Source organism: Chlamydotis macqueenii, chromosome Z, assembly GCF_036417535.1.
Source record: "Chlamydotis macqueenii isolate bChlMac1 chromosome Z, bChlMac1.mat, whole genome shotgun sequence".
Classification (NCBI taxonomy): Eukaryota; Metazoa; Chordata; class Aves; order Otidiformes; family Otididae; genus Chlamydotis; species Chlamydotis macqueenii.
In genome coordinates this window covers 41,588,694-41,613,675 of record NC_141593.1, presented here as the reverse complement: position 1 = coordinate 41,613,675, position 24,982 = coordinate 41,588,694, and the positions used below count along the sequence as shown (strand labels likewise).

The following is a 24,982-nucleotide window of genomic DNA, read 5'->3' as shown; positions in this document are numbered from 1 at the left end:
AATTACCTCTGAATAATATATATACTATATACCCAAAATGTACAGTACATGAGTATGCTGAACAAGTCTTGTTTCTATGGAAAGATAAGCACTCCGTTTCCATCTTTGCTTTCTATATAACAATTTTTTTCTTAATATTTAACATTTAAGATTATTTTAAATGTTAATTAATATATTTACTTAATTAAGATTATTTTTAACAACTGGGACATTGATAATTTCCTAAGAATGTTAATGTAGATGTGTGGGGAGGTGAGACTCCAGTTCAAATGACTATCATGTACAAGGCTGTCTGATGTCAACAGGAGTAAGGTCAACTGGTAGAGCATTGCTGCATGCTAGTAGCTCTCTGAGTTCTACTGAATGAGTAAGCATATTTTGAGAATAAAAAGAAGGTACAGTAGACCTCTGGGGTTTTTTTGTTGTGTTTTTTTTTTTTTTTTTTATCAAAGGAAGTACTAACCGGCATTGTGTAGCCCTCTGCCTTCCTGCTTTTGACTACCATCTATTCTCAGTTTGAGTTTCTGGATAAAATTTGATGTAGGTGATTGAGGAAGTATTAGGCTGATAGTTCATTCACTGTTTAGTGAAGAGCAACACTTTACTTCAGTGAATAGAATCAATGCTTAATTGCTGACATATCTTGCAGTCTTTAAACCAATCTGAAGCCTGCAAATTACTGTTCAGGCTAAAATGTCCTTTAGTACATTATGACTATATTTTTTCATTTCTAAAGCTTCAGGAAAAAAATATTTGGGTATTGAAGAAAATTATACCAGTGGGACTTTATTCTTCTAGGAATATGAAAACGTTGAAAATACTTCACCTCAGTCAAAGTCTGTGAATAAGAAAGAGAAAAAGAACCAGCAAGGAAAAGACAAACCTCTCACTGTGTCTCTGAAAGACTTTCAGTCAGACAGTAATATAGGTATGCCTTATCATACCATATGAGCTGTTCTACTTGGAATTTTCATAGTGTGTGTGCTAACAGCAAAATGCTCTTCTGTCTCTGTTCATTAATATTGTGTTTAAACAAACACTAAATGAGCTGCAGTTAGATCTGTACTACCATGTCTAAACTCTGAAGTGTTCATTATGTAATAATGGGCTAGTTAGATTAGCAGGAAAGAATAGGAGGTTAAGGAAAATATAATTTAATGTAGTATCCCTGCGGTGGGTAGTGGACTCAAACACTCTTAATGTTACTTTTTTTTAAATCTAAGTAGTTTTTTTTTTGTTTTACTAAGTTTGCACTCATCAGGCAACTGTGTTTTTCTGTTTTCTGGGTAATAGCAAGTCATTGTTTGCCTTTCTTCATGATACTGGCTTTTATTAAGATCAGTACATATTGAAATAACTTATTTATACTCATCCTATGCATTATTTATATGTTTAAAGTTCCTTCATCTGTGTCTATAGAGCAGAGATTCTGAATTTTAGTGAAGAAATCAAGGTAGATGCTAGAAAAGAAAGAAAGTAATTTGTTTTCTGAAGTTTTTTCTTTTAAGGAAGTTTTTATCTAAATCTACAGTATTTATTAAACACACTATTTCCAAATAATCTGAATAGAGGAAAAATATTAAAAGCACAGCAGTCTGGAAGGTGTGGAAGGCATTCAGGTATACAGTGAGATATGTGCTATAAAAGCCTAAGTAGACTTAAAAAGAAACAAACCAGCAAATTCCTTAAGAGTCTGTACCAAAGACATTGCCTTCCACTTTGACTGAAGCAAACAAATATGGGATGCTGCTTTTCATTAAATAGTCTGAAAGATCTGGGAGAATATGCAAATGCAGGGGTTGATGTAATACATCGTTTATAATCTTGGCTTCTAATGCTTTAGTGATGACTTTTTTTATTGTGACTTTGAGAGGAGAGTTAATGTTGAAGAATTCCAGTGGATGGGGCTTCCCCCTCTACTTTTCAGAATGCCTTGTTTCAATAGCGGCTGTCAAGATTTGAGTAACTTATTGATGTGATTTTTTTTTTTCTATTCAGATAACCCTGCTAAGAAACATGAGGTAAGTCTTATTCAAACTAGTTTAATAAAAAGCCTTCTGTTTAGAAGATAATTATTTTGTCGCTTTCTGTTGCTACAATCAATTTTACATTCTGAAACTGATTTCCATTTGGAACACTTTTACAGATGCAGATTTAATAGGGATGTATGTCTGCAGTTCTTGTATCTTGAACTTAGTACTGGCTTTCTTAGAACTACCTCTTGCTTCTTTAATTTTCAGGTAGTCTTTGATGCAACTTGCAGATTTAAAAATACAAATTGTAGTACAAAAGAGAAGCAAATTAGATAAAGTACTGTGATGCTACAATGTTGTGATGCAGTCCACAAATATTATAACTCGTAGAGGGAAGAACAGTTAACACAAATTAGGGTAGCTGTAGTGCAAAATTATTAAATTCCAAGTTCATGCTTTTGTGTAATCTCATCAGCTAAATGTTAACTGTTAATTTCTAGGCTCTTCAATTGGTACGATATTCTCTAGGTGGAAGTCACAGTACTCTCAGGATGTACAGCATAAAAAAATATTTAGTTTAATGCTTTTCCATGACTTAAGCTATTTTTTAAACATGTTGATTTCGAACTTAATATTAACTTATATGTGAAGGAAGCTATGTTATAGTACTTATTTTTGACAGGAACTGAACTCTTCTCAGTCTTCATTGCATCGGGGAGGATTTTTCAACAGGCTGGAAGATGATGTTCACAGAATACTTGAAAGAGAGAAAAGGAGAGTCCAGCTCACTGATTACGGTGAAACAGATAACTGCACATCTCATGTACACAACCAGGCATGTAAAACAGCAGTCATTCTGAAGTGAAGAAGTTTGCCTAATGAAGCTTGTTCAATGATGAGAAGGGAGCACCTGAGTAGAAGAAAGCACAAATCAAAAGCATTATAATCTTAAAGAATTAAAATATCCACAACACTGTAATATTTTTACCTATCTGAAGAGGTATTTAAATGACTTAATTTTTAACAGAAAACACTTATGATTTAAATAATTTTTGCTCCACAGAAAATGCTAATATTTATTACTGCTTTTCTTATCATTTTGGTATCTATGCACATATACCTCTTTGGTTTTGATAAAAAACTCTCAAACAAATAAGTTGCCCTTCCCAAGAACTGAATTCACATGACTAAATTAAGAAGTGATGTTTTCTTGCTTATAGGAAAGTGTTTTGAAAGACGGAAAAACAGAGCTACTAAAGCTCCAGCTTGAAAAGAAAGATTCAGAAATTGAAAAACTGAAAAATGTAATAACTCAGTGGGAGGTATGTAGACAAACTCTAACATTATTATGTACTTGAACCAAAATATTTATTAAAATGAGACCAATCTGTAGAGATGCTTTAAACTGGCCACAGATTATGTATTTACAATGCAAATTATTCCTTCAGTAGTACCATATGAAGCAGTCTTTCTTGGTAAGAAGTTAAGCATCTAAAAAATAATCAAGACAAAGCATCTAGGAATAAACTTCTTACTTAGAATATCAATCACTACTTGTTTTCTAGTATTGCTGTTTTCATGGTCAAAAAAATAAAGATGTAATCTAAGACTAGGCAAGATCTTTAGCAATCTGATCTGCCTTGGAAGTTAAGCCTGTTTTCATCAGGAAGTCGGACTTTTTTCGGTCTCTTCCAACCTATAGAATTTAAAAATTATATTGTTGGGATTTTTTGTAGATTCAGTCCAATATTTGAAGTAGTTAAAGAAATTAATATTTTGCAGGTTTAAGAGAAGTTCCTTTAAAGCTGCAGTGTAACTGGGATGGAGTCCTGTATTTTTTTTTTATATCTGTCGTAGTTCAGCCCTGATCGGGACCAGACTATGCAGTCTCTCTCTTACTGCCCCCACCCTCCAAGAGAATAGGGAGAGATAAACCTCGAGCCATTTTTTCTTATATTGAGATAAGGACAGGGAGAAAATCCTTAAAGTTACTGTTACGGGCAAAACAAACTCAACTTGAGGAAAACTATTCATTTATTACTACAAACAGCAGGATAATGAGACAGAGAACAAGATAACCTCCCTCCACCCCTCCCTCTTCCCAAGCTTAACATTATCTCTACTACCTTCTCCCCCCCCCGAGCGGCACAAGGGGGAAGAGGGAATGGGGGTTGCGGTCAGTTCATGACGCGTTGTTTTACACCGCTGCTTCATTGTCGGGGGAAGAACTCCTCGCATTCGTCCCCTGCTCCGTTGTGGGGTCCCTCCCACGGGCCACAGTCCTTTGTGAAACTGCTCCAGCGTGGATCATCTCTTCCACAGGGTGCAGTCTCTCCAGAACAGCTGCCCCAGCGGGCCCTCCATGGGCCACAGCCTCCTTCAGGCATCCACCTCCCCTAGTACGGGGTCCTTCATGGGCTGCAGGTGGATCTCTGCTCCTCTGTGGACCTCCATGGGTTGCAGGGGGACAACCTGCTCCACCATGGTCGTCACCACAGGCTGCAGGGGAATCTTGGCCAGGAGCTGCATTACTCTCCCCCCTCCTTCTTCACTGACCTTGGCATCTGCAGCCATTCCTCTCACAAGAAAAGTTCTTCACAACAGGCTGGCAGACGCCTCTCAGAATCTCTTCACATCATCCATCTCATCTCCTCTCCACTTCTTGCAGCCAGGCCAGACTGAGTTGGGTCCAGTCGGCTGCCTGGTGAGAGGCCAGAGGGTGAGGCCTGCAAGGCCCACAAGGCTCACGCCTCCCCCTCTGTGCCTCTGCCACTGCTCACTGTTCTCCTCTTCTTAAATACATTATTGCAGAGGCGTTATCACGGAACACTCTGCTACCAATTGGCTCGGCCTTGGCCAGCAGCAGGTCCACCCTAGGCCCGGCCGAGTCCCCTGAACAAAGGGGAGCGACTTCTAGCAGTTTCCTACAGAAGCTACCACCTTAGCCCCCCCCTCACTAAACAAAACCACAACAATATCTTTTCCTGTTACATATAAGTGAAATCGGAAATCAGATTCACTACATGCTAGGAAAATATTTACTTGTTAATAATTACATGGTATTGCAATATACCAGTCACCTGGGAAAATGTCTGTATACCTGTTTTCAGTCCATGTTAGCATTGCCTGGATAGTATCTAGAGCAAAAAGGGCAAAATTTCCATGAGGAACTGGCATTGTAGCAAAATACAGTAAAGCAGCATAGAATTATTTTAAATTATTACTATTTTTATTCATTGCTTAAGACAGACTGAGCAGGTTGACAGATTGGGAGTTTTCTGATGCTTCAAAGTAGTACTTGTAGTAATACAGATATGAACTTTGTTAAGAGCTGTTTTCACTGTGTACTAAAGTTGGAATCCCTAGGTGAAATTTTAAGTATAAAACCATTCATATTTATTACTATCAGCACTTGATTGCATTTGACAAAATAAACACAATGCATAAGGATACTGGTGAGGTGATGGCAGTGATACAGCTGTTTAATTTCTTGAACTTGTCCAGAGACCTTAATACAGTTCTAGGTGGCCATGAAAGGTCTGGCTTAAATGTAAGTTGATTGTCCTGAAGGACTGCTGTGATACTGGAAGTGCAAGATAGTAGCTTCTTTATTACAGAAAAAGTATGTCTGAAATAAAACTTTTTTTCAAGAGTCTACAAGAGCAAACTGTATGGAGAGACTTGTGGCAGGAAAAGTAAGTTTACAGCTAAGATACATGGCTAGAACTGACATTGGTCAATTAAGGAAAAGACTGACTTAGGAAGAAAGTGTGATACCAGATAGATTGGAAAAACTAGCAAAAATATGTTATTGAGTAGTGAACTGTAAAGAGTTCAAAAGGAAAGAAATTGTAACATAGTGAAAACTGAATAAAATCTGTAGAGCCATGGGGTCTTGTCCTGGTTGCCAAGTAATATGGTAAAATATCTTGGTATCTAGAAAGCGCATTATAATGTTGTCGTTTTTCATGGGAGAAACCACAAAGCCCTTGATGCAACAAGCCTAAGTACCTCAGGCATACTTGAATGGTGGTGCCTGCACTACCAATGCACTGATATAACATTCTTATTTTAACTTGCTGTAGGCCTTCTGCTTGCCTTTTTTTCTTGACTCTCAATTATTAATCTACTTCTGCTGTTGGGTATTCCTTATTCTGGCTGTGGTTTAACTAAGATGTAGATAATCTTAAAGGTCTTTTTCAACCTAAATGATTCTGTGATGCTATAATTAGATTCTCTGCAGAAGTCATCATTTTAAACTCTGAAGTCTGACTCTTAGTCATGCTTATTTTATAGAATACTTTTTTAGTAGTAATTCAGTCTCTTTAATACAGGCAAAGTATAAAGAAGTAAAAGCAAGAAATGCACAGCTGCTGAAGATGATGCAAGAAGGCGAAAGTAAGTTTTTTGAAGAAATTTAGAAGTTCTTCTTAAAACATGGAAGGAACTTTAAAAGCAGCTTTTTAAAAATAACTTGACTTAGCTATAAAGAACTAAGAAGCTATTAATTTGCAGTGACTCCAGTGAACAATGGAAGTTGGTGGACCACACAGTACTGCATTTCTGTTATTTAATGAAATAATCAGTTGCATATTGAAATAATCAGTTGCATGAACTTGAAGGTGCACAAGTCCATGGGACCTGATGAGATCCATCCACGGGTCCTGAGGGAACTGGCGGATGAAGTTGCCAAGCTGCTGGACATTGTATTTGAGAAGTCATGGCGGTCTGAGGTCCCTGATGACTGGAAGAGAGGGAACATAACCCTCATTTTTAAAAAGGGGAACAAGGAGGACCCGGGCAACTACAGGCTGGTCAGCCTCACCTCTGTGCCTGGCAAGGTCATGGAGCAGATTCTCCTGGAAACCATGCTAAGGCACGTGGACAGCAAGGAGGTGGTTGGTGACAGCCAACATGGCTTCACCAAGGGCAGATTGTGCTTGATCAATCTGGTGGCCTTCTATGATGGGGTGACAGCATCGGTGGACAAGGGACGAGCAACGGGTATCGTCTACATGGACTTGTGTAGAGCTTTTGACACTGTCCCGCACGACATCCTTCTCTCTAACCTAGAGAGAGATGGGTTTGATGGACGGACCACTCGGTGGGTAAGGAGTTGGCTGGATGGCCGCACTCAGAGAGTGGTGGTTAACAGCTCAATGTCCATGTGGAAACCGGTCATGAGTGGTGTCCCTCAGGGGTCCGTGCTGGGCCCGGCCCTGTTCAACATATTTGTCAGTGACATGGACAGTGGAATAGAGTGCCCCTCAGCAAGTTCGCCGATGACACCAAGCTGTGTGGTGCTGTCGACACGCTGGAAGGGAGGGATGCCATCCAGAGGGACCTTGACAGGCTGGAGAGGTGGGCCCGTGCCAACCTCATGAAGTTCAACCAGGTCAAGTGCAAGGTCCTGCACCTGGGCCATGGCAATCCCAGGCACAAATACAGGCTGGGCAAAGAACGGATCGAGAGCAGCCCTGAGGAGGACTTGGGAGTGCTGGTGGACGAGAAGCTCAACATGAGCCGGTAATGTGCCCTTGCGGCCCAGAAGGCCAACCACATCCTGGGCTGCATCGAGAGGAGCGTGGTCAGCAGGTCGAGGGAGGTGATTCTCCCCCTCTACTCTGCCCTGGTGAGACCCCACCTGGACTACTGTGTCCAGTTCTGGAGCCCCCAACATAAGAAGGACATGGACCAGCTGGAGAAGGTCCAGAGGAGGGCCACGAAGATGATAAAAGGGCTGGAGCACCTTTCCTATGAGGACAGGCTGAGAGAGTTGGGGCTGTTCAGCCTGGAGAAGAGAAGGCTCTGGGGAGACCTGATAGCAGTTTTCCAGTACCTCAAGGGGGCCTACAGGAAAGATGGGGAGAGGCTGTTCAGTAGGGCCTGTTGTGAAAGGACAAGGGGTAATGGTTTTAAAATAGAGGGAGGTAGATTCAGATTGGATATTAGGAAAAATTTTTTTTACATTGCAAGTTGTGGAACACTGGCACAAGTTGCCCAGAGAGGTGGTGGATGCCTTATCCCTGGAAACATTCCAGGCCAGGTTGGATGAGGCTCTGAGCAACCTGATCTAGTTGGGGATGTCCCTGCTCCTTGCAGGGGGGTTGGACTAGATGACCTTTGGAGGTCCCTTCCAACTCTAACCATTCTATGAGTCTATGCTGAGATCATTCTTTGAAATCTAAACTGTTCAGTTATGTATTAGGTACAATAATTCTTCAAGGTAGACTTTCTTTTGCTAGTGACAGCTGTCTGTTCTGGACTGATTTCATAATATCTGTTTAGACACATTTGAGGAAACTGAGTTCTTGCACCTTTGCAAGCTGTACTTTGGACTATTGGAAACATCGTTCTACACCTAGGCAAGTATTTTGCCACATGATGAACAGGGATAGCTAAACCACAGGATTATATATGCAACTGTGTGATAATTTTCTTCTCTTATAACACTATTCAGTTTTTATGATTCAGAGTTACTTGTCAAAGTCTGGGGGGGAAAATATATATATATATACACACTCATATTTATATATATATCCTAGTATCTTTATACTTGTGCATAGTTATCTTTTAATATTCCTGATCTTGCTTGATGAAGTTGTTTGAGTCTATGATGCTATCCACACTAATGTTCTTTAAAAATTACCTTTGCTTTTCAGTTTCTTAATTTAGCTCTTGAATGTGGTTTCTTTGAGCTAAATTTTCAGCTAAAAAAGAGCTCATTTTTTTTCTTTCAAGTATGTTTACAAAAACTATGTTTAAGCTAGTTCAAATGTTCATCCTGTGGTTGATTATTGTAAATTTTAACATGAAACTTTATTACTTCAGGTCAGTGTCTGAGCCAAGATAAAATATTTTAATCTTGAGAGGAAAGAGGTGAAGTTCTGAAGGTTTTATGTAATAGTAGCATACTATAAACTGAGCAATCGTGTGTTTTTCTGCAGACTAAATATTCTGGGTTTTTTGAGGCAATAAAGTTCATGGCAGAACTGAACCTTGAAAAATCTTCAGTTCTTCATATTGAGAATTTTAAGTTATCCACAGATATTTCATAGACATTAGCTAAATAGTTTAAACATCTCTGTATTTGTGTCACTGGAAGTTTCCATAGCTATGTCTGAACTTGTATGTAAACTTATGATCCTAAAATCTTGATCTATTGCCAATATTCAGTTTTCTGATAGTCTTTGTCCACAATAGGTTTCTCTAAAATCATGCTGCTTACACGGTAGTGTGTGGGGTAAGTAGTACAAGTTTGGGGTTTATTCTCCAGAACTTTTCAAGCTGCTGCTAATCGCACTGGTAGCTAATTGTTGGTTTTGATTTACAACATCTACTGTTCTTTTAGTGAAGACAGCATTATTTAGACATAACAAAATAGTGAAATAAATCAGTGGCACTGTGCTATTGCAGATGAAGATCTGTAGATCTAGAAGGAACCTCATATTGTGTCTTTCTCATTGTAGTGAAAGACAAAGCAGAAATACTCCAACAGGTTGATGAATCTCAAACTATCAAAAATGAATTGACCTTACAGGTAAGCAAATATTTCTGAATGTAAAATTTCTTGGGTATTTCAAATGTGCTATTTATTTGAGGCAGTGATAGAGGTGAGGGAGGGAAGAAGCTGAAAGAAACTCTTTTGAAGCAAAAAAAGTTACATTTCATCCTTAGTCCTGCACTATGTGTGTCAGAGGACATGCATTATGTAAATCTCCAGTATGATTAGAACTTAGAACTCTTTCTGGAAAGACAGCAGACCTCAGCATGCCTGAAATGATTTTGCCCTGAATAGCACCTTAGGAATATTATTCTCTGGTAACCCAAGCTAGGAAGCTCAAAAAAATGCTTCAGAAGATGCTTCTTTCTTGGGTGTGGCTTTTTTTTTCATTTCTAGTCTCAAGTTTGCAAACACAAGTGAGCTACAAATCATGTCAGTTGGCAAGTCTCTGTAGTAGAGAGCATGCAAGACTTTTAAGCTTAGTTTTTGATCTGCAGCAGCTATTGGTTCTAAGCACTTAACTTGTCCAAGTGTCTTACATAAGACAGTACTGTTTTTGATAAACTTACCTGTGTTGCATAATACTACATCAGTTAAGTGTATTATGGAATAAATTAATTTTCAATTCAGGCACAATGATAGCAGTAGTCACTCTTGAACTCAGCATGTATTACCATTGTCCAACACAATACTAATGGAGAACAACATTGATTTGATAAACTCACAGATGTTAAGGATATTATAAATTCATATTCTGTATGTTTTTAGGTAACTGTACTTCATGCTGCATTAGAGCAAGAAAGATCCAAAGTGAAACTACTTCAGGCAGAATTAACTAAATACCAGGTAGTTATTTTCTGTGTTTGTAAGTTTACTTGTGCTTGATGTAGCTGGGACTGTCTTGAGGTAATGTGCTCTGAGCTGACCTATTAGCTCTAATTTTTCCAGTTTAAAAAAAAAAAAAACAGTTCATACTGTAGGAAAAAAAAAGTAGCAAAACTTAGGCATAGTTTTGGGAAGTTGAAGTTTACCACCTCTTTTGTACTTTAAAACTTTAAGTATGCTGGTCAATAAACATACTTCAGGCAACAAGTTGGTTTCATTGTCTAACTGTGTGTAACTGGACTAACTGTAGATTTCATGGTGCCTTTTTTTCTTTGGTTCTGTATCTTAGTTCTGTCTCTAGCCAGATCTTTGTAGGAGATTAACAAGTTATGTCGAAATATATGCTGTGTTATTCAACTTGGCTGCTAACACAACTCATGTTAGTGAATTTCAGTTAACTTTTGCATAAGTAATATGCTGCTTAATGTTCTGACTTTTTTTTAAGAGTGACAGTATTTGCAAATAAGGATTTGTACTTGTGCATGGCTTGACACATCCTGAGTTCCTGTTTGTTTAGTTTTTGGTGGGTTTCTTGTTTGTTCTGTCTGTGACCTTTTGCATAGGTTACCAGGAGAGCCGGTAGTATATAATGGAAACTTCTAAAGTAGCTGTGTAGTCTTTGGCAAGCTACCCTATTTCAAGTTGCAACACTGTTTTGGAATACTATAATTTTGTGAAAACAAGTTCATTAAGCCATAATTACTTTCTGAAGCAACAAATCTTTTCTGATTACATCAAATTCTTTGGCTAGCGTTACAAGAGGGTCTGCACATAATCTCTTGCCTTTTTCTGTTGTCTTTTTCCCCTTACCACTTTACTGCAAGTGACCAAGTTCCTTTGTAAAATTGTCTTGCAACACTTGACAAATATACATGCTTGTTTAGTCCCTTACAGATAAACTGAGTGCTCACACCACTAACTAAAACCAAAATAAATCTCTTGTCAACTTCAGTCATTCACATTACTGTTCTGACTTACAACTTGAGTCTTTGTTTTCCTCTCCCATCCATGCCTTTGCTAATGTTAAGTATTTTTTCTGTAAATGGGAATTTTTGAATTGGATAAATTAATCTTGTGGTTAATTGTAGTAAACAGGATTAAAAGAATACCAGTAAAAAAAAAATTTAAAAATTTGTTTTTAAGAATTATTGCAAAATCACCTATTAAGTTGCTCTTTTCCCCTGCCTCCCCCTCTCTGCGCTCTAATATGCTTTTATCTTTTTACATCTTGCTGTGTTTCTTGCTTAATTCATTACCCTGGGGTTTTTGTTTGGCTGGTTAGGTTTTGTTGGTTTGGTTTTTTTTATGTTGTTCAGTTTTTTTTAACTAGAGGATTTTTGTGTGTTCTGTTTTAGGAAAACTGTCTCATCTGCTTTGCAGGGATTGTTGTTCCTGCTTTTCTTCTCTCCTATAATCTTGCAGGCTGACCAGGACAACGGTTCTTATACTACTACTTTTTCTGGTGTTGTCTCTGGTAATAAGGCCCACTTTTTTATGGAATATTGCTTTGAAACATAAGGATGCCTTTAACAAAAAGTAACCAAAATCTGTGAATTAAAAACAAAGAAACAAACAAAAACCAACAAAACCTAATAAAACAGTGTGGGTTTATCCCTAGATGATAACATCTCAGTTATGTATCCTGTAAGTGGCTTGACTATTTAATTTATAACAATATTTCATGTTCAGATGAGTTTATGTCCCATAATAGTTGTATAATTTAACAAAAGTATGCAATTTAACTCCTGAGGGTTTTTTTTTACTTTCTACTTCAATATACAAAACAATTGCAGATATAAAGTGTCGTCTAGTATATTAACTAAACATTTGTTATAATTCTTTCTTACAGAGTGGGAAAAAAGGGAAAAAGCACTCAGAATCTGACCAGTGCAGGTGATCTCTTCTGCCAGCAGATTCAAAGCAAAAAAAATCAACTCTTTCTTCAGGGTTTTGCAGAAAATTATATATTTGTTGCACAACTGCTCAACTATGCAGTTTTTGAAGAAAAAATAACAATTCCTAGTTTGTTTAACAGTCTGAATAATTAATTTGTTGCACTTTCTGCTACAGAAAAATTAGAAAACTAGTATTCCAGCAGAGCTAAAACTAACTGTAATGTTGTTAGTTTCTATGCATTCAATAAAAATTACTCTTCATTGCTGTGTTTTAATTCTTGCTTTCACAGAATTTCTCAATTAAGAGGACTTCATTTAATGACTGTCAAGATTCAAATACATTCATATGCAAATAGTCAAAGTTTCACCAAGTCAAAACTGAAAATGAGACAGCTCATGCAAAAGCATCTTGCTGTTGCTGAATAGATATCTGTGTTTTTTAAAAAAGTCAACAGTCATTATTTCCTCTCCCTGTATAGGACATCATAAGGTTCAACAAGGCGAAGTACAAGGTCCTGCACATGGGTCAGGGCAACTCCAGGTATTAACACAGGCTGGGGGATGAAGGGATCCAGGGCAACCCTCCTAAGAAAGACTTAGGGGTACTGGTGATTGAAAAGCTAGACATCAGCTGGCAAAGTGCGCTCACAGCCCAGAAAGCCAACTCTATCCTGGGCCGCATCCAAAGAAGCGTGGCCAGCAGGGCGAGGGAGGTGATTCTCCCCCTCTGCTCTGCTCTTGTGAGGCCCTGCCTGGAGTACTGCGTCCAGCTCTGGAGCCCCCAGGATAAGAAGGATGTGGACCTGTTGGAGCAGGTCCAGAGGAGGGCCACGAAGGTGATCAGAGGGCTGGAGCACCTTTCCTATGAGGACAGGCTCAGAGAGTTGGAGCTGTTCAGCCTGGAGAAGAGGAGACTCCAAGGAGATCTTATAGCACACTTCCAGTAGCTAAAGGGGGATTTGAGGGACTTTTTACCAGGGCTTGTAGTGATAGGACAAGGAGTTACTGTTTTCAGCTGAGGGTATATTTAGATTGGATGTAAGGAGAAAACTTTTTACAAAGAGGGTGGTGAAGCACTGGAACAGGTTGCCCAGATAAGTTGTGGATGGAAAAATAAATTGTGGAAGAAGTTGTGGATTAGAAAAATTACCTCCAATAATTCCTGGAAGTGTTCAAGACCAGGTTGGATGAGGCTCTGAGCAACCTTGTCTAGTGAAAGATGTCCCTGCCTATGGCAGGGGGTTGGTCTTACAAGATCTTTAAGGTACCTCCCAACTGAAACCATTCTGTGATTCTATGATCTGTATCCTCTTCATACCTACATGGGTTTCAGCTGTGAGATCTAGAAGCTGACCTGTGCAACTACCATGTAAAAAGAGCTTTCCTACCTGTTGGCTTCTGAAAAGTACCCTGTGTCATTCCTCAGAGCTTGCCTAGTAATAAACAATCCTCTTGTGTCAAGAGACAAAGCTCAATCTTTTTTTTTTTTTTTTCTTTTTGTTCTGTGTTAACTATCACTGAGTGCAATATGGCTATAAAAATGCAGAATTGTTTGCAGCACTGAATGGAGTAATAAATCCTGAGATCTTTCTTACTTTGAGATAGTTGTTGAAGTGGAACATTGCAGAAGTATGAGTAGGACCTGTCTGACTAGAAACAGATTAGAACATGTCAGTTACCTGGGAAACCAGCAAAGAACACTGAAGTTGGAGGGAAAGAACCAGAGAAGAGACTAATTTAACTAGTTTGTTTTGGTTTTTTTTTTTCCAAACATGCTGTAACACTAAGCAATTTCCAAAGTAAAGTATTTGTGAAGACAGTGCTTCACTCAGAGGTAGAAGAGGAAAGCAGGACAAAACTCTTAATCGGTAAAGGTACAATGAATCTGTAAAGCTTTTATAGTTAGCAGTGACTTCTGAAAACCAGCACTTGAAGATGCGAACAGTGGAATAAGACTTTTCTAAGACATTGTAGCTAATAGTCCATAATTATTCACATTTTGTAATAATAATGGAAGTCTTATAATAGTTACTGATTTGTTTGTCCTGCCTTTTGTTTGTTCATTTTTTCTGGTCAACTCTTTGAAAATAATTTCTAAATACCACATCCTCAGGACGGGACTGATACCCCTTTTTCAAAACTGTGAACCCTGTGCCCACACAGAACTGCAGCATCTTCTTCTAACAGATAAAACACTGCTGGGTGGAACAAAGTAATCTCTCTTGTTATTAGTCTGATTCAAACTTAAAACTTTTATTTGGGGATGTGGTATGTTTTTTCATTATCTGCTGCCCCACAGGAAATATTTACCAGAACAAGACCAAGACTTTTTTTTTTTTTTTTTTAAATCAAATCAGTGCTGCCTATAACTTTAAGATGTGACTTCTTTTCCAACATGTTTGTATTTGTAAGGAACTTTGAATTAGGAAATCCAGAATATATAATTTTTGCCAAAATCTAATCAGTCTGTTTCAAGGTGTCATTAAATTGCTAAATTATATTTAAAATAATTCAACGTTCTATTGCCTAGAAGCCAAAACTCAAAGGACTGACTACCTGCTCTCCTATAAATTTGTCTTCCCCTAAGTTTTAATCATAGAAGCATAGAATGCTTAGAGTTGGAAGGGACCTTCAAAGGTCATCTAGTCCAACCCCCCTGCAAGGAGCAGGGACATCTCCAACCAGATCAGGTTGCTCAGAGCCTCATCCAGCCTGGCCTTGAACGTTTCCAGGGGTGGGGCTTTCACCACCTCTCTGGGCAACCTGTGCCAGTGTTCTACAACCCTCATTGTAAAAATTTTTTTCCTAATATCCAATCTAAATCTACCTCCCTCTATTTTAAAACCATTACCCCTCGTCCTTTCACAAGAGGCCCTACTGAACAGCCTCTCCCCATCTTTCTTGTAGGCCCCCCTGAGGTACTGGAAGACTGCTATAAGGTCTCCCCGGAGCCTCCTCTTCTCCAGGCTGAACAGCCCCAACTCTCCAGGCTGTCCTCATAGGAAAGGTGCTCCAGCCCTTTTATCATCTTCGTGGCCCTCGCACAATTTGCCTATCTGTCTCCACTTGATACAGGCTTTTTTTTGTTTGGTCCTTTCAGTACTGTCAGCAAAAGCTTCCCTCGCACATAACCCCAAACACTGTAAAACTAACCCCTGTTGTTTTTTGTGCTATTGAGTTTGACATAAATGAAAATTAGTTTGTATAATGCTTGCTGAATAACAGCAGAAGGAATTCTGTTAAAATCAAACAGAAGCTGTATTCTAAAAGTGCATGTTCATATCCTCATAGAAAGCTCATTCTGGTTTTAGGTGTTAAAGAGCCAGACACACATTTCTAATTTGGGCAACGTTGAATACAGTTCTTGTTCAACGTAACTCCTTTCCTTGCTCACCACTTGGTGTATCAGCTGGTCCAGTATAAATTACATAAATTCTTCCATCTGCTGATTTGTTTTTCACTATGTTGCTCTTACTTGTAAATTTTTGTATGACTCAGGAACAAAAAATATTTTTTCATATCCAGTTCCTTTTACATTTCTAATAACTGAATGTTCATAGACAAAGCCTTTTTTTTTAATAGCTGTTGCAGCTTGTTTCAGAAGAGATAGTCCCAGTATGCTTTCTTCTGAAAATTCAGCAATTGTCTTGCTATTACTTTACTCTGATGTGTCATTTTAGACTGTCAGTGTATATAACTTGTCTGCAGCCAGTTTTGTCATCCTTCTGATTTCCTGCACAAACAGTATTCTATATCTGTCCTAGTTGCTTTGAAATAAGCTGTAAATTGTTTATGTAGCAACATAATAAACCCTTTTTTTAAAAAAAAAAAAAAAGGTTCATTTCAAAAAATAAAAAAAGAAATCATCAGAATCTCATAACCAATGGTGAGGTGAGAAACCCAGCATAAATGGAAGGAAGAGAAAAAGGCTCCTATTTACTGAACATTAGAAAGAGTTCAGACTGCATAGGTTCTGTACTACCTTTAAAGTAGGTGGTTAAAGCAATGCTACAGATACAAGTTTCCCATGCTGAAATTCAGAATGTTAATGAATTTTGAGGAAAAAAAATAATCTGAAATGAGGGGAACTGAGCTGTTTTTCCCAAATAAATTAAAAGGTCCACACAACAGAGGTTAGGGAGACCAAGAGGCTGTTGGAAAAGACCAGAGTAGACAGGACATGTGGAGTGGAGCTGGAGAAAAAAAATGCTGGGATGGATATCACTAAATACAACTACAGAACTTTAAATATGATTTTGTGAATCAAATAAAGAACAATAAGTAGGGATAGGGCTTGGGTACTGGAGTACAATTAGAATAATAAAACCGATGAGTTTTTTTTCCTAGACTTCTGGGTGCGTGATTCTAGCTACCAATTAGCAGTCACAGAAGCTCAAGCGGCTCTGTTCCTGTCTAATGTTAATTTTATGAAGATCGTTAGTATCTTCCAAAGCAAACCCTACTGGAAGTGAGACAACAGCATTTCATTTATGGGAATTACTGATGAGCTGACAAGGTCATTGCTTTCTGGTTGAGATCTAACAAGGCATTGTACTTGTGGTTTGCTACACTAAAGGCAGAGTATCCATGCAGCGTGCCTCACACGCACAGCAGAAGATAATTGCTGTCTATCCAGTTACACTTTAGCATGCAGCTTTTTAAATTTAACCCCTTTAACTGTGTCCTAGAGTCCTAACCTTTGTTCTTGTAAATCAGGAATGGGAAATATATAGAATATCTTTTTAAGGTCATATGAAAGTAGAAATCTATACTCTTCCCTTATACATTAAAACACAGTTGTTTGTGTTATCTTTTCGTTTTAATATTCAAAAATATAAGGAATGTTACGCATAGTTGATAGAGACTTACTTGCATGTAAGTTTTACTGTCATTAGACCACCTCAGACCTTGTCTAAATTCAAAATTGCATCACTAACCTCAGGTAAAACATTAAACTGAGTTTACCCGAAGTGGTTCAAAACCTTTTACCGATGTTCACTGGTTCAACTTGACCTGAGCGAGTATTTTCATTTTGATGCAAAATGCTCTCTGGTCACTGGATGTTCATTTTCAGTTTGCTTGTTTGTTCGCTTCAGGCCAATTTAGATGTCTTTGCACTGGTTTAAGTCAACTGCCTCTGGAAAAAACACCAAACTGAAGACGCCTGGTCGAAGTCGGGAATTAAGCTGAACTTCTGCAGTAAATGGCGTAACCACAGGTGAAGAGCACGGAGCAGCGTTAAAAATTTACTACGCGTTCCGAGCCTGTAACAGATGGTTACAGAAAGGGGAAGTAAAAGCACAGGTGGAAGGAAGTGAGACAGGGAAAGGCCAGACAGCAGCAAGAAGTGTTTAAAACGCCACCAGCCCAAGGAGGCGCAGGAACCCAAAACCGGTGCTCCGCGCTGGCCCCGCTCCCTTCACTGCGCACAGGCGCGCGCTCAAGCTCCCGGCTGGCAAGGCGCATGCCCGCCGCCCTTTTTTTAAGGCATTCGCCATTCCGGGCGGCTCCAGTGCTGCCAACAGAGCTCTCACACCCCAGATATCTGTACCAAAAATAAAATGAGGAAACAACCATTCGCTGCTAACACTTCCTCTTTGCTGAGTCAGGAACTTTCGCTAGCTTGCAGCTTATTTTCTAGAAGTTTTTAGAAGCCTACTCCCCCGTAAGAAGCGCGGGGCCGTACGCATGCGCCGGCGCATGCGCGGCGGAGGGGCGAGCCCAGAGCCGGGCGGGCAGCGCCCCTTTCTAGTAACTTCCCCGGTGCCGGACGTCATCAGTGGGCGCCGCGGCCGAGCCGGGTGTTTCCGCCCGCCGTTGCGGGAGTGGAGGGCTCGCTGGGAGCCGCTGGGAGCTGGGCGCCTGCAGCCGGCCAGGCCGCGCCTCCCCCGCCATGTCGGAGAGGGCGGAGGGTCCCCCGGAGGGCGGTGGCCCCCCGGACTCCCCCAACCGCAGCTCCGCCGCCGCCGCCGCCGAGCCGCGGATCATCAAAGTCACGGTGAAGACTCCTAAAGAGAAAGAGGAGTTCGCCGTGTCTGAAACCAGCAGCATCCGGCAGGTGAGGGGCGGCGGGGCTGGAAGTAGCCGTGCCGGGGTTAGGGCCCGCAGGAGCGCGGCCCGGGAGAAGAGCCCGGGCCCCAGGTTTCCGCCTCCGGCGTTGCAGGGCGAGGGCCGTTCCCGGTGACAAAGCAGCTCCTGCGTGTCTGGGCTGCTCTGGGCGCTGTCGGGCTAGTACCAGGGCCGATCCCGGCCCGGGGGAGGACTGCTGCCAGCTGAGGCAGGGTAGTGAGGAAACCTCCCGCTTAGTCTCGTCCTCTCCAGCTTCTCTCCTCCCTGTTGCAATGCCGGGAGCCGGCCTGGGAGGTGGATGTAGCTCGTTTTCTAAGTGTGAGTTGTCCTGTCGAGCTGACTCAGCCTGCAAGCAAGAGGCTGGCTGGCAAACTAGCATGACTGTAGAAAATGTATATGATCGCCTGCGTCGCAGTGCTGTATTGCCAGTGGTTATCTCGATCTAAAGCTGCTTTTGAACAGAGCCAGTGGGTTATGCAAAAAAAGTCTTCATTTTAGGGAAGTCACGTCTTCAGACCATGTTTGTGAAACTTGCAGTACAGTTTCTGCTGCACCTAAATGTGCTGGTTATTGATACGGTACTTAGCATGATGGTACTGTCATAACTCTGAACAATTAGGGTCTTTTTTTGTGTTGTTGTGAAAGTCTGTACCTCATGGTGCCTTTGGCTCAGAAGAAGCAATGACACCTACTGAATCATCAACACTATTTCCTGCAACTCTTCTGTTTTCCATGGAGGTTTTCCATGGAAGTATTGACTAGAATCAGAAAAGGTGTAATCAAAACGTGTAAGATGGAGGCTCTGTAAAGCCAGAGTCTCCTGCTTGTGAAGGATGTAGACATTGCTATGCTAAAATACTCCAGTAAGTGACATTCCCTGAAGGAGGTTCAGAGCTTGTTTCACTTTCCATAGAATTTCTCTGAAATTCTCACTGAAATGGCTCAGTATGAAGCAACTCAGTTTGACTTTTTTTTGTATGGTTGGTAACCACAAACCTTGCCAAAAAAAAGTTTCGATGTGTGGGAGTGCCACTGGTGTCTAGATACAGAACTTGAAATCATTCCTTATGGATGAGCTGAAAGCCACCGTGTGGTTGTCAGAGGAGGATACAAAATATTAAGTAAAGACTCCCAAGTGTAAAATGTAGTGCCAGCACCTTGGCTAGAATGTCGGACTCCGGCTCCACCTGGTTGCTGTGAAGAAACAAAATGCTGACATTTCTGTAAGATTTTTACCCTTGGATCAGGTTTAGATTCAAGGTTTTTTTTTTATGTCAGCATTTGGCTTAAAACTATCCAAGACATGAATTGCATTGAGGTCTTCTCTCCAACTACCAGAGGGGTGAGACTACTCTCCTGTCTTCACTGGTCTTTTGGCAGCTGCAGTATTGTATACTATCTCTCTGCAAGCTTAATCTAGGCATTTCTCCCAAAGGTAAAATGACTGTGTTTGCTTTTTAGTGTTGTCCACTGCTTTCCCAGCAATCTCAGTCTGAAAGGGGCGCTTTTCACTTTTCTGTTCTCCATAGATTTGTGAGCTGCATCAATGCAGCTTTTGTAAAAGTGTTTGGGGGTTTTTGTTTTGTTTTACTTTTAAAAGAGAGATTCATATGCTGGATCTAACATGAGGACCACGTTTGTCCTAAAAAGCAGTCTGCCATTAGTTTGGGTCCTTCACGAATTATAAACAGAGTTACTCAAGATGTGAATTTTGTAATATAGTTGACTTTAACAAGGTTGTTTCAAATGTGAGTGCCAGTGGGGCTGCCAGTTTTTCAAATAAGCAATTATCTTAAAAAAACCTGAAGTAGTTTTACAACCTAGGAAGAACATGAATTTTTACTGAAAGCAACCGATCAAGTTTAGGTAACGTCCCTGCTCCTTGCAGTGGAGTTGGACTAAATGACCTTTAAAGGTCCCTTCCAACCCAAACTATTCTATGATTCTATGTTTCTGTAATAAAACACATAGCTTAAAATGTCTTTGTTGTCCACAGATTTCTTAAACTCTGAATGTTGTCTCTCTTGGAGCTGCTATTAAAAGAATATATCTGCAGTTAGATCTTGATTCCTGTGAAGTAAGATTGCCCCTGTGGATCAAGTATTTGCTTGCAGTACCAGACAGTGTCTGGTACTAGCACTGTCCCTGTAGTGTGGCTGGCGTTGGCTGTTTCTCTTAAACTGTAAAAGTGAGCTGTTGTTAATAGTAAGTTCAACAATAGATGTGATGTTTCTAGAGCCAGCCTTGGGAATAGGTTAATCTCAAATATAAATCAAGTTGAACAGCTGTTCAAATGCATTGAGGATCAGTAGGTGGTTTGTTCTGTTGGCATAAGTGGGACAGCAATGCCTACTGTATTTGCAGGTTGAAAAAAACCACAAACAATATGTAACTCATACAGCAAAATAAAACCCATTCAATTGTATATTTTTAAGCTAATATTATGGCTTAGTGAGTTGACTTGTTGTTTGCTTGTTTGCAGTCTTTTCATAATACTGCCAGGACAACAATCTAGATGTTTAGGGTCAGTAGGACCCAATTTAGGGTTACGCAGAGCATGTTTTGGGTTGCTCTATTAATGTAAGTCAGATTTGTAACTGTCATAAGTCAAGAAATACTTTTTCCCTGTTTTGGAAGACTTCAGCAACATAGGATTTCTTATTGCTGACCCTGTGTTGTGCAGCTAGAACAGTGAGTATGCAGGTTGGAATGGAAAACAACCTTCAAGCATAAAGCCACTCTAGGAGGTCAGCTGATGGCAAGTGCCACCCATCTGTCCTTATTTGGTTGCACTGGGCACAGTTTGGCTCAATATTAGGACAAGGACCAAATATTTGCTTTCTTGATACTGATCTTGCTCTGTGCAAAGCCTTCATGAGTACATGGTGGGTGAAGATAAATACCTGTAAGCCTGTTTACTTCAGCTGACCCTGACGGTGCTGACACTTTAGCTCAGTAAAACTGTTTATCTTCTGTTTTGTTTTTTTTTTCCCTTTGGTTTATTTTCTGAGCTCATGGCAATACAACCTTTGCAATTCCTTCCTTAGCAGAGTTGATTTAACAATATGTTTTGGTAAAGCCTGTATACAAAGAGAAAGTGCACTCATGTTATGGATGACTCGTGTCTTAATATCTTTAGTGAATGACTTGAATTGTTTGAGTGATAAGATATTGGAACCAGCTACATGGAAAAACAGTTTTACTTTCATTTAAGCTGTTTACACCACACAGGAATTTTAAAAGAATTAAAGCTTGCTGAGACTTAATGGTGCAGTTCTTCTAGTGTCCAGCGTTGGTGTTTGCAGGGATCAAGAGTTTGTTGTAGCAGGTTCAGAGTTACTGTCCACCAATGTATATGCAGACTGCAAGATACCAAGTTGTGCATTCTGTGAATGTTACAAATGTGAAACTGAATGACATCCCTTGCTGTATATTTTTAACTGTTAGGCCAACAGAGAGTGGCTATAGCAAATCTGCATTAATCATTTCAGAAGCTTGCAATTCTTGCAGAGAATTATTGTCAATCCTGTGATTATCTGAAAATTTCAGAGTAATGTCCATCTGGAAAAGTTAGTGAAGTTCAGTTTATTTCTGCAGAAAACACATTGGTGTTTTTGACCTTATTTCCATTTTCATTTGAGTTCAAACTTTTTATGGAATTTCTCTTCAATGTGGAATACAGTTTTCAGTAATAGCATATTGAAAAGCTTGTAGTATGTTTTTTGAACGAAGTAAACACATAACTATTGTGTTTTCTGTACTCCACTAAATTACAGATTAAAAACCTGACCTACTGAATTATATCTGTAAATGTATACATTGTGTTGACTGCTTTTTGTCAAGTGGAGAGCGCATAAAGTTGTATTCTCTGATTACAACCTGAGTACAGTTTATGACTGAAACATTGTATCTATAAAGCAGGGTTCAGATTTGTGCCTGATTCTCAACGATCCCAAATTCATGTTCTGCTTATAAAGATCACACAAGTGTAAATGTTAAGGGGAATATTGCTGATTTGGTAGTGGGCCATCTTTCCTGACTTGCATATGCTTCTAGTATTTTATGTATGTTTTACTTCGTAAGAACAGTTTAATGTCAATTATTTTAACTTAATCCAATTCTGTCTCAGTGTTTTTCTGTAGTCTAGGAGTTACTGAATGGTACAACCAAAGAGGATGAAACTATATAATGGAGTCCAGTTTGTTCTTCTTTTCCGGAGTTACAATTTTGCTTTCTATTGGCACTCAAGGCACCTGAGTACGTGAATTGTTTAGCATTATGTTTTCCGTTGTCTCAGTGCAATGAAACACATCTGTGTGACTCTTTATGGAGTCTGCCTTACAATATATTCTGGTTATTTATTAAACTTTTTTCTTTCCTTTTTTTTTTTTTTTTTGGAACTTGATTAAAATTTGTTTAGAGCAATAGTAGATGGCTATTTGGTAGAATAAAAAGCTTTGGAAGAAGGTACATTGACTTTCTTGAGAGCTGGCTTAGTTAGGTGTAACTCAGAAGTATCAGTTATCTAACTGTGGTACTTAACAAGTGTTTTCTGATAAACAACTGGCAGATACAGTAAAATAAGAATACTTATTTAAATAATACTGTGAAGTGTCTTGTGTGCAGATACTTACAGAGTAACAGGTTCATTTTAATATTTCAGTATTTTTATCCTTTTTAAACTGAGTTTGTTTCTTGAGATGAGCTTTTTGTGAGTTTGGTTTGGCTGCAGAGATTTGAGGAAATAATTTGATTGTAAAACTAGCATGGGTCGTTGGCAAGGGCACAGGAAGACAGTAACTCCATCGAGTCATGAAAGACAGAATATGCCTATATAGAAGCCAAATTTTGGATGAAGTTTCTAGCTGTGCTTTGTCTGCTGCAAACTGTGGGCCAAAAGTGCTTTCCTGCTTGAAACCACAAATTCTTGTCCTCCTTCCTGTATAGTGTCCAGGAATTGTGCAATGAAGCCCTGTTTTCACGGACTCACTTTAATTCACAGTCATAAGATTACAAGGTATGATTCATACGGAAAGGAGACCACAGCTATCACCAGATGTACTGCCATGAGTGTATTTGATTCCTTACTTCGTGAGTCAAGAAGACCTGTAGCCGTTAATTCTGTTGTATAGAAGAAACCTGGAGCTTCAGAGTTAGTCTCTGAAACTGCTGGGCGTGGGTGTAAGAAAGACTAGAGTCTGCCTAATACACTTAACTGTATATGTTACTAGGAATGGCAGTTGAAAGTTTAAATGATTATGGGTGTGTTTTGAAATAGCAATGCTGAACAAGGTAATGTGATTTGAAAATCTTTCTTTGTAGTAGTACTGTTTGAGGGACTGCTGGGAACATAAACTGCCGCTCAGCCCTCAGCAAACCTTTGCTTCCATGTCATCCACTACAGTGTTCAAAACAAAGTTTGGTGTGGGAAGAGTCAGCAACTTTGCTTTTTTATTGTCATCTAGATAGAGTTGTAGCTTAGTATTTTCAAAGCAGTTGCAGTTTTTAGGGGCTTGTTGTCTGTTACTTTCCGGTGAGAATTGATTGTTAATTCCCTGAGGCTTCTTGCAGACTGTTACTGTCATTTAATTTTTAAACATGTCTTACTAAGCCAAGGTTGAGAGGATTTGGGAAAGTATTTTTCATTTTTTTGTTTTCCTCTTTTTATTCCTTTTTCACAGCACTTTGTCGTGTGAATGGATAATAATGTTATTACAGTTGCTGGTTTTGATGTCACAGAATGAGTCAGCAAAAGCTTTTGAATCACTATATGGTGGTAACATGTCAAAGGACATTGTGTATCTTAAGATTTTTACTTTACCTGTAATAAGTCTTTACCAGGCCCTTCCTAGGCCAACTTGTCAGATGGTCAGATGTTAATAGGTTAATGTTTAAAGTATGGATCTGCTCTGCAAAGTGACAGTGCAAAACAGTCTCAGTTTTAGTCAGCTGTTCGACTTCATATGTATTCAGACATTTGCTTTGTTCAGTGACAGCATGTTTACTTTAACTAGTGCAGGTATGAGTATGCATTTGTTCAGCGCTGGGCATCAACACTGTGGTGTCCACCTATACCTTGCAAAAACCTTCAGAGGCAATAAAGTTGAGCAGGTGTAATTGAAATTCCAACTTGCTTGGTGGAGCCTTTTGTTACATTAACATGGAACAAAAAAAAAGGTGAGTTTTGTTAGCGGGGTATTGGACTGAAGTTTTTAAAGTTATGTGAAGATAAGGGTATTTGCCATGGTAATTGGGAGTGTAAACAAGAAGTGCTGGTGAAAAAAAAAAAATAATAATATTCTTAATGTAAAAAATTACACTATTCCTGCCCTTTAAAAACAAAACAAAGGTGATAGAAACAAGTTAACCTGAGGTAAAATGGTAGTATGGTGATTACCATTTGATGATTATTATTTTTATTGTATTCGGTTACTAGAGGAGTGCAATGAACTAGTTCCCATGAATATGCTAGGTGTTAGGTATGGTGAAACATTATTTATTTTTACAACTTCAAGTCCTTTTCTATGCTCAGGTGTATCTGAACACCTTTGTAATATCACAATGCCTAGTATTACTACAATTAAGTAAAACTTGTATTTTAGAACTACACAGATAAGGTCTGCGGGAGAAGAATGCAATTGCCAGTCATTTCTCTT

General features: G+C 39.3%; 2 protein-coding genes across 7 annotated transcripts in view; both read left to right on the top strand.

Annotated features, from left to right (window-relative positions):
• Nucleotides 1-12,518, top strand: part of GKAP1 (G kinase anchoring protein 1) — a 29,568-nt gene extending 17,050 nt beyond the window's left edge. Inside the window, exons 5-12 of the mRNA XM_086769826.1 lie at nt 799-928; nt 1,999-2,021; nt 2,656-2,808; nt 3,194-3,295; nt 6,308-6,371; nt 9,443-9,513; nt 10,246-10,323; nt 12,212-12,518. Of these exons, the coding sequence (XP_086625952.1) occupies nt 799-928; nt 1,999-2,021; nt 2,656-2,808; nt 3,194-3,295; nt 6,308-6,371; nt 9,443-9,513; nt 10,246-10,323; nt 12,212-12,259 (669 nt within the window). The 3' untranslated portion in view covers nt 12,260-12,518. The remainder of the gene's footprint in view (nt 1-798; nt 929-1,998; nt 2,022-2,655; nt 2,809-3,193; nt 3,296-6,307; nt 6,372-9,442; nt 9,514-10,245; nt 10,324-12,211) is intronic.
• Nucleotides 12,519-18,031: 5,513 nt separating this feature from the next.
• The window catches only part of UBQLN1 (ubiquilin 1), a 31,745-nt gene continuing 24,794 nt past the window's right edge, over nt 18,032-24,982 (top strand). For 3 of the 6 annotated variants that reach the window (XM_086769823.1, XM_086769820.1, XM_086769819.1), the window contains exon 1: nt 18,033-18,315. In XM_086769823.1, the coding sequence (XP_086625949.1) occupies nt 18,151-18,315 (165 nt within the window). In that variant the 5' untranslated portion in view covers nt 18,033-18,150. Of the gene's footprint in view, nt 18,316-24,982 lie in introns of all 6 variants that reach the window. The other 3 variants (XM_086769821.1, XM_086769824.1, XM_086769825.1) reach the window with 3 other exon arrangements.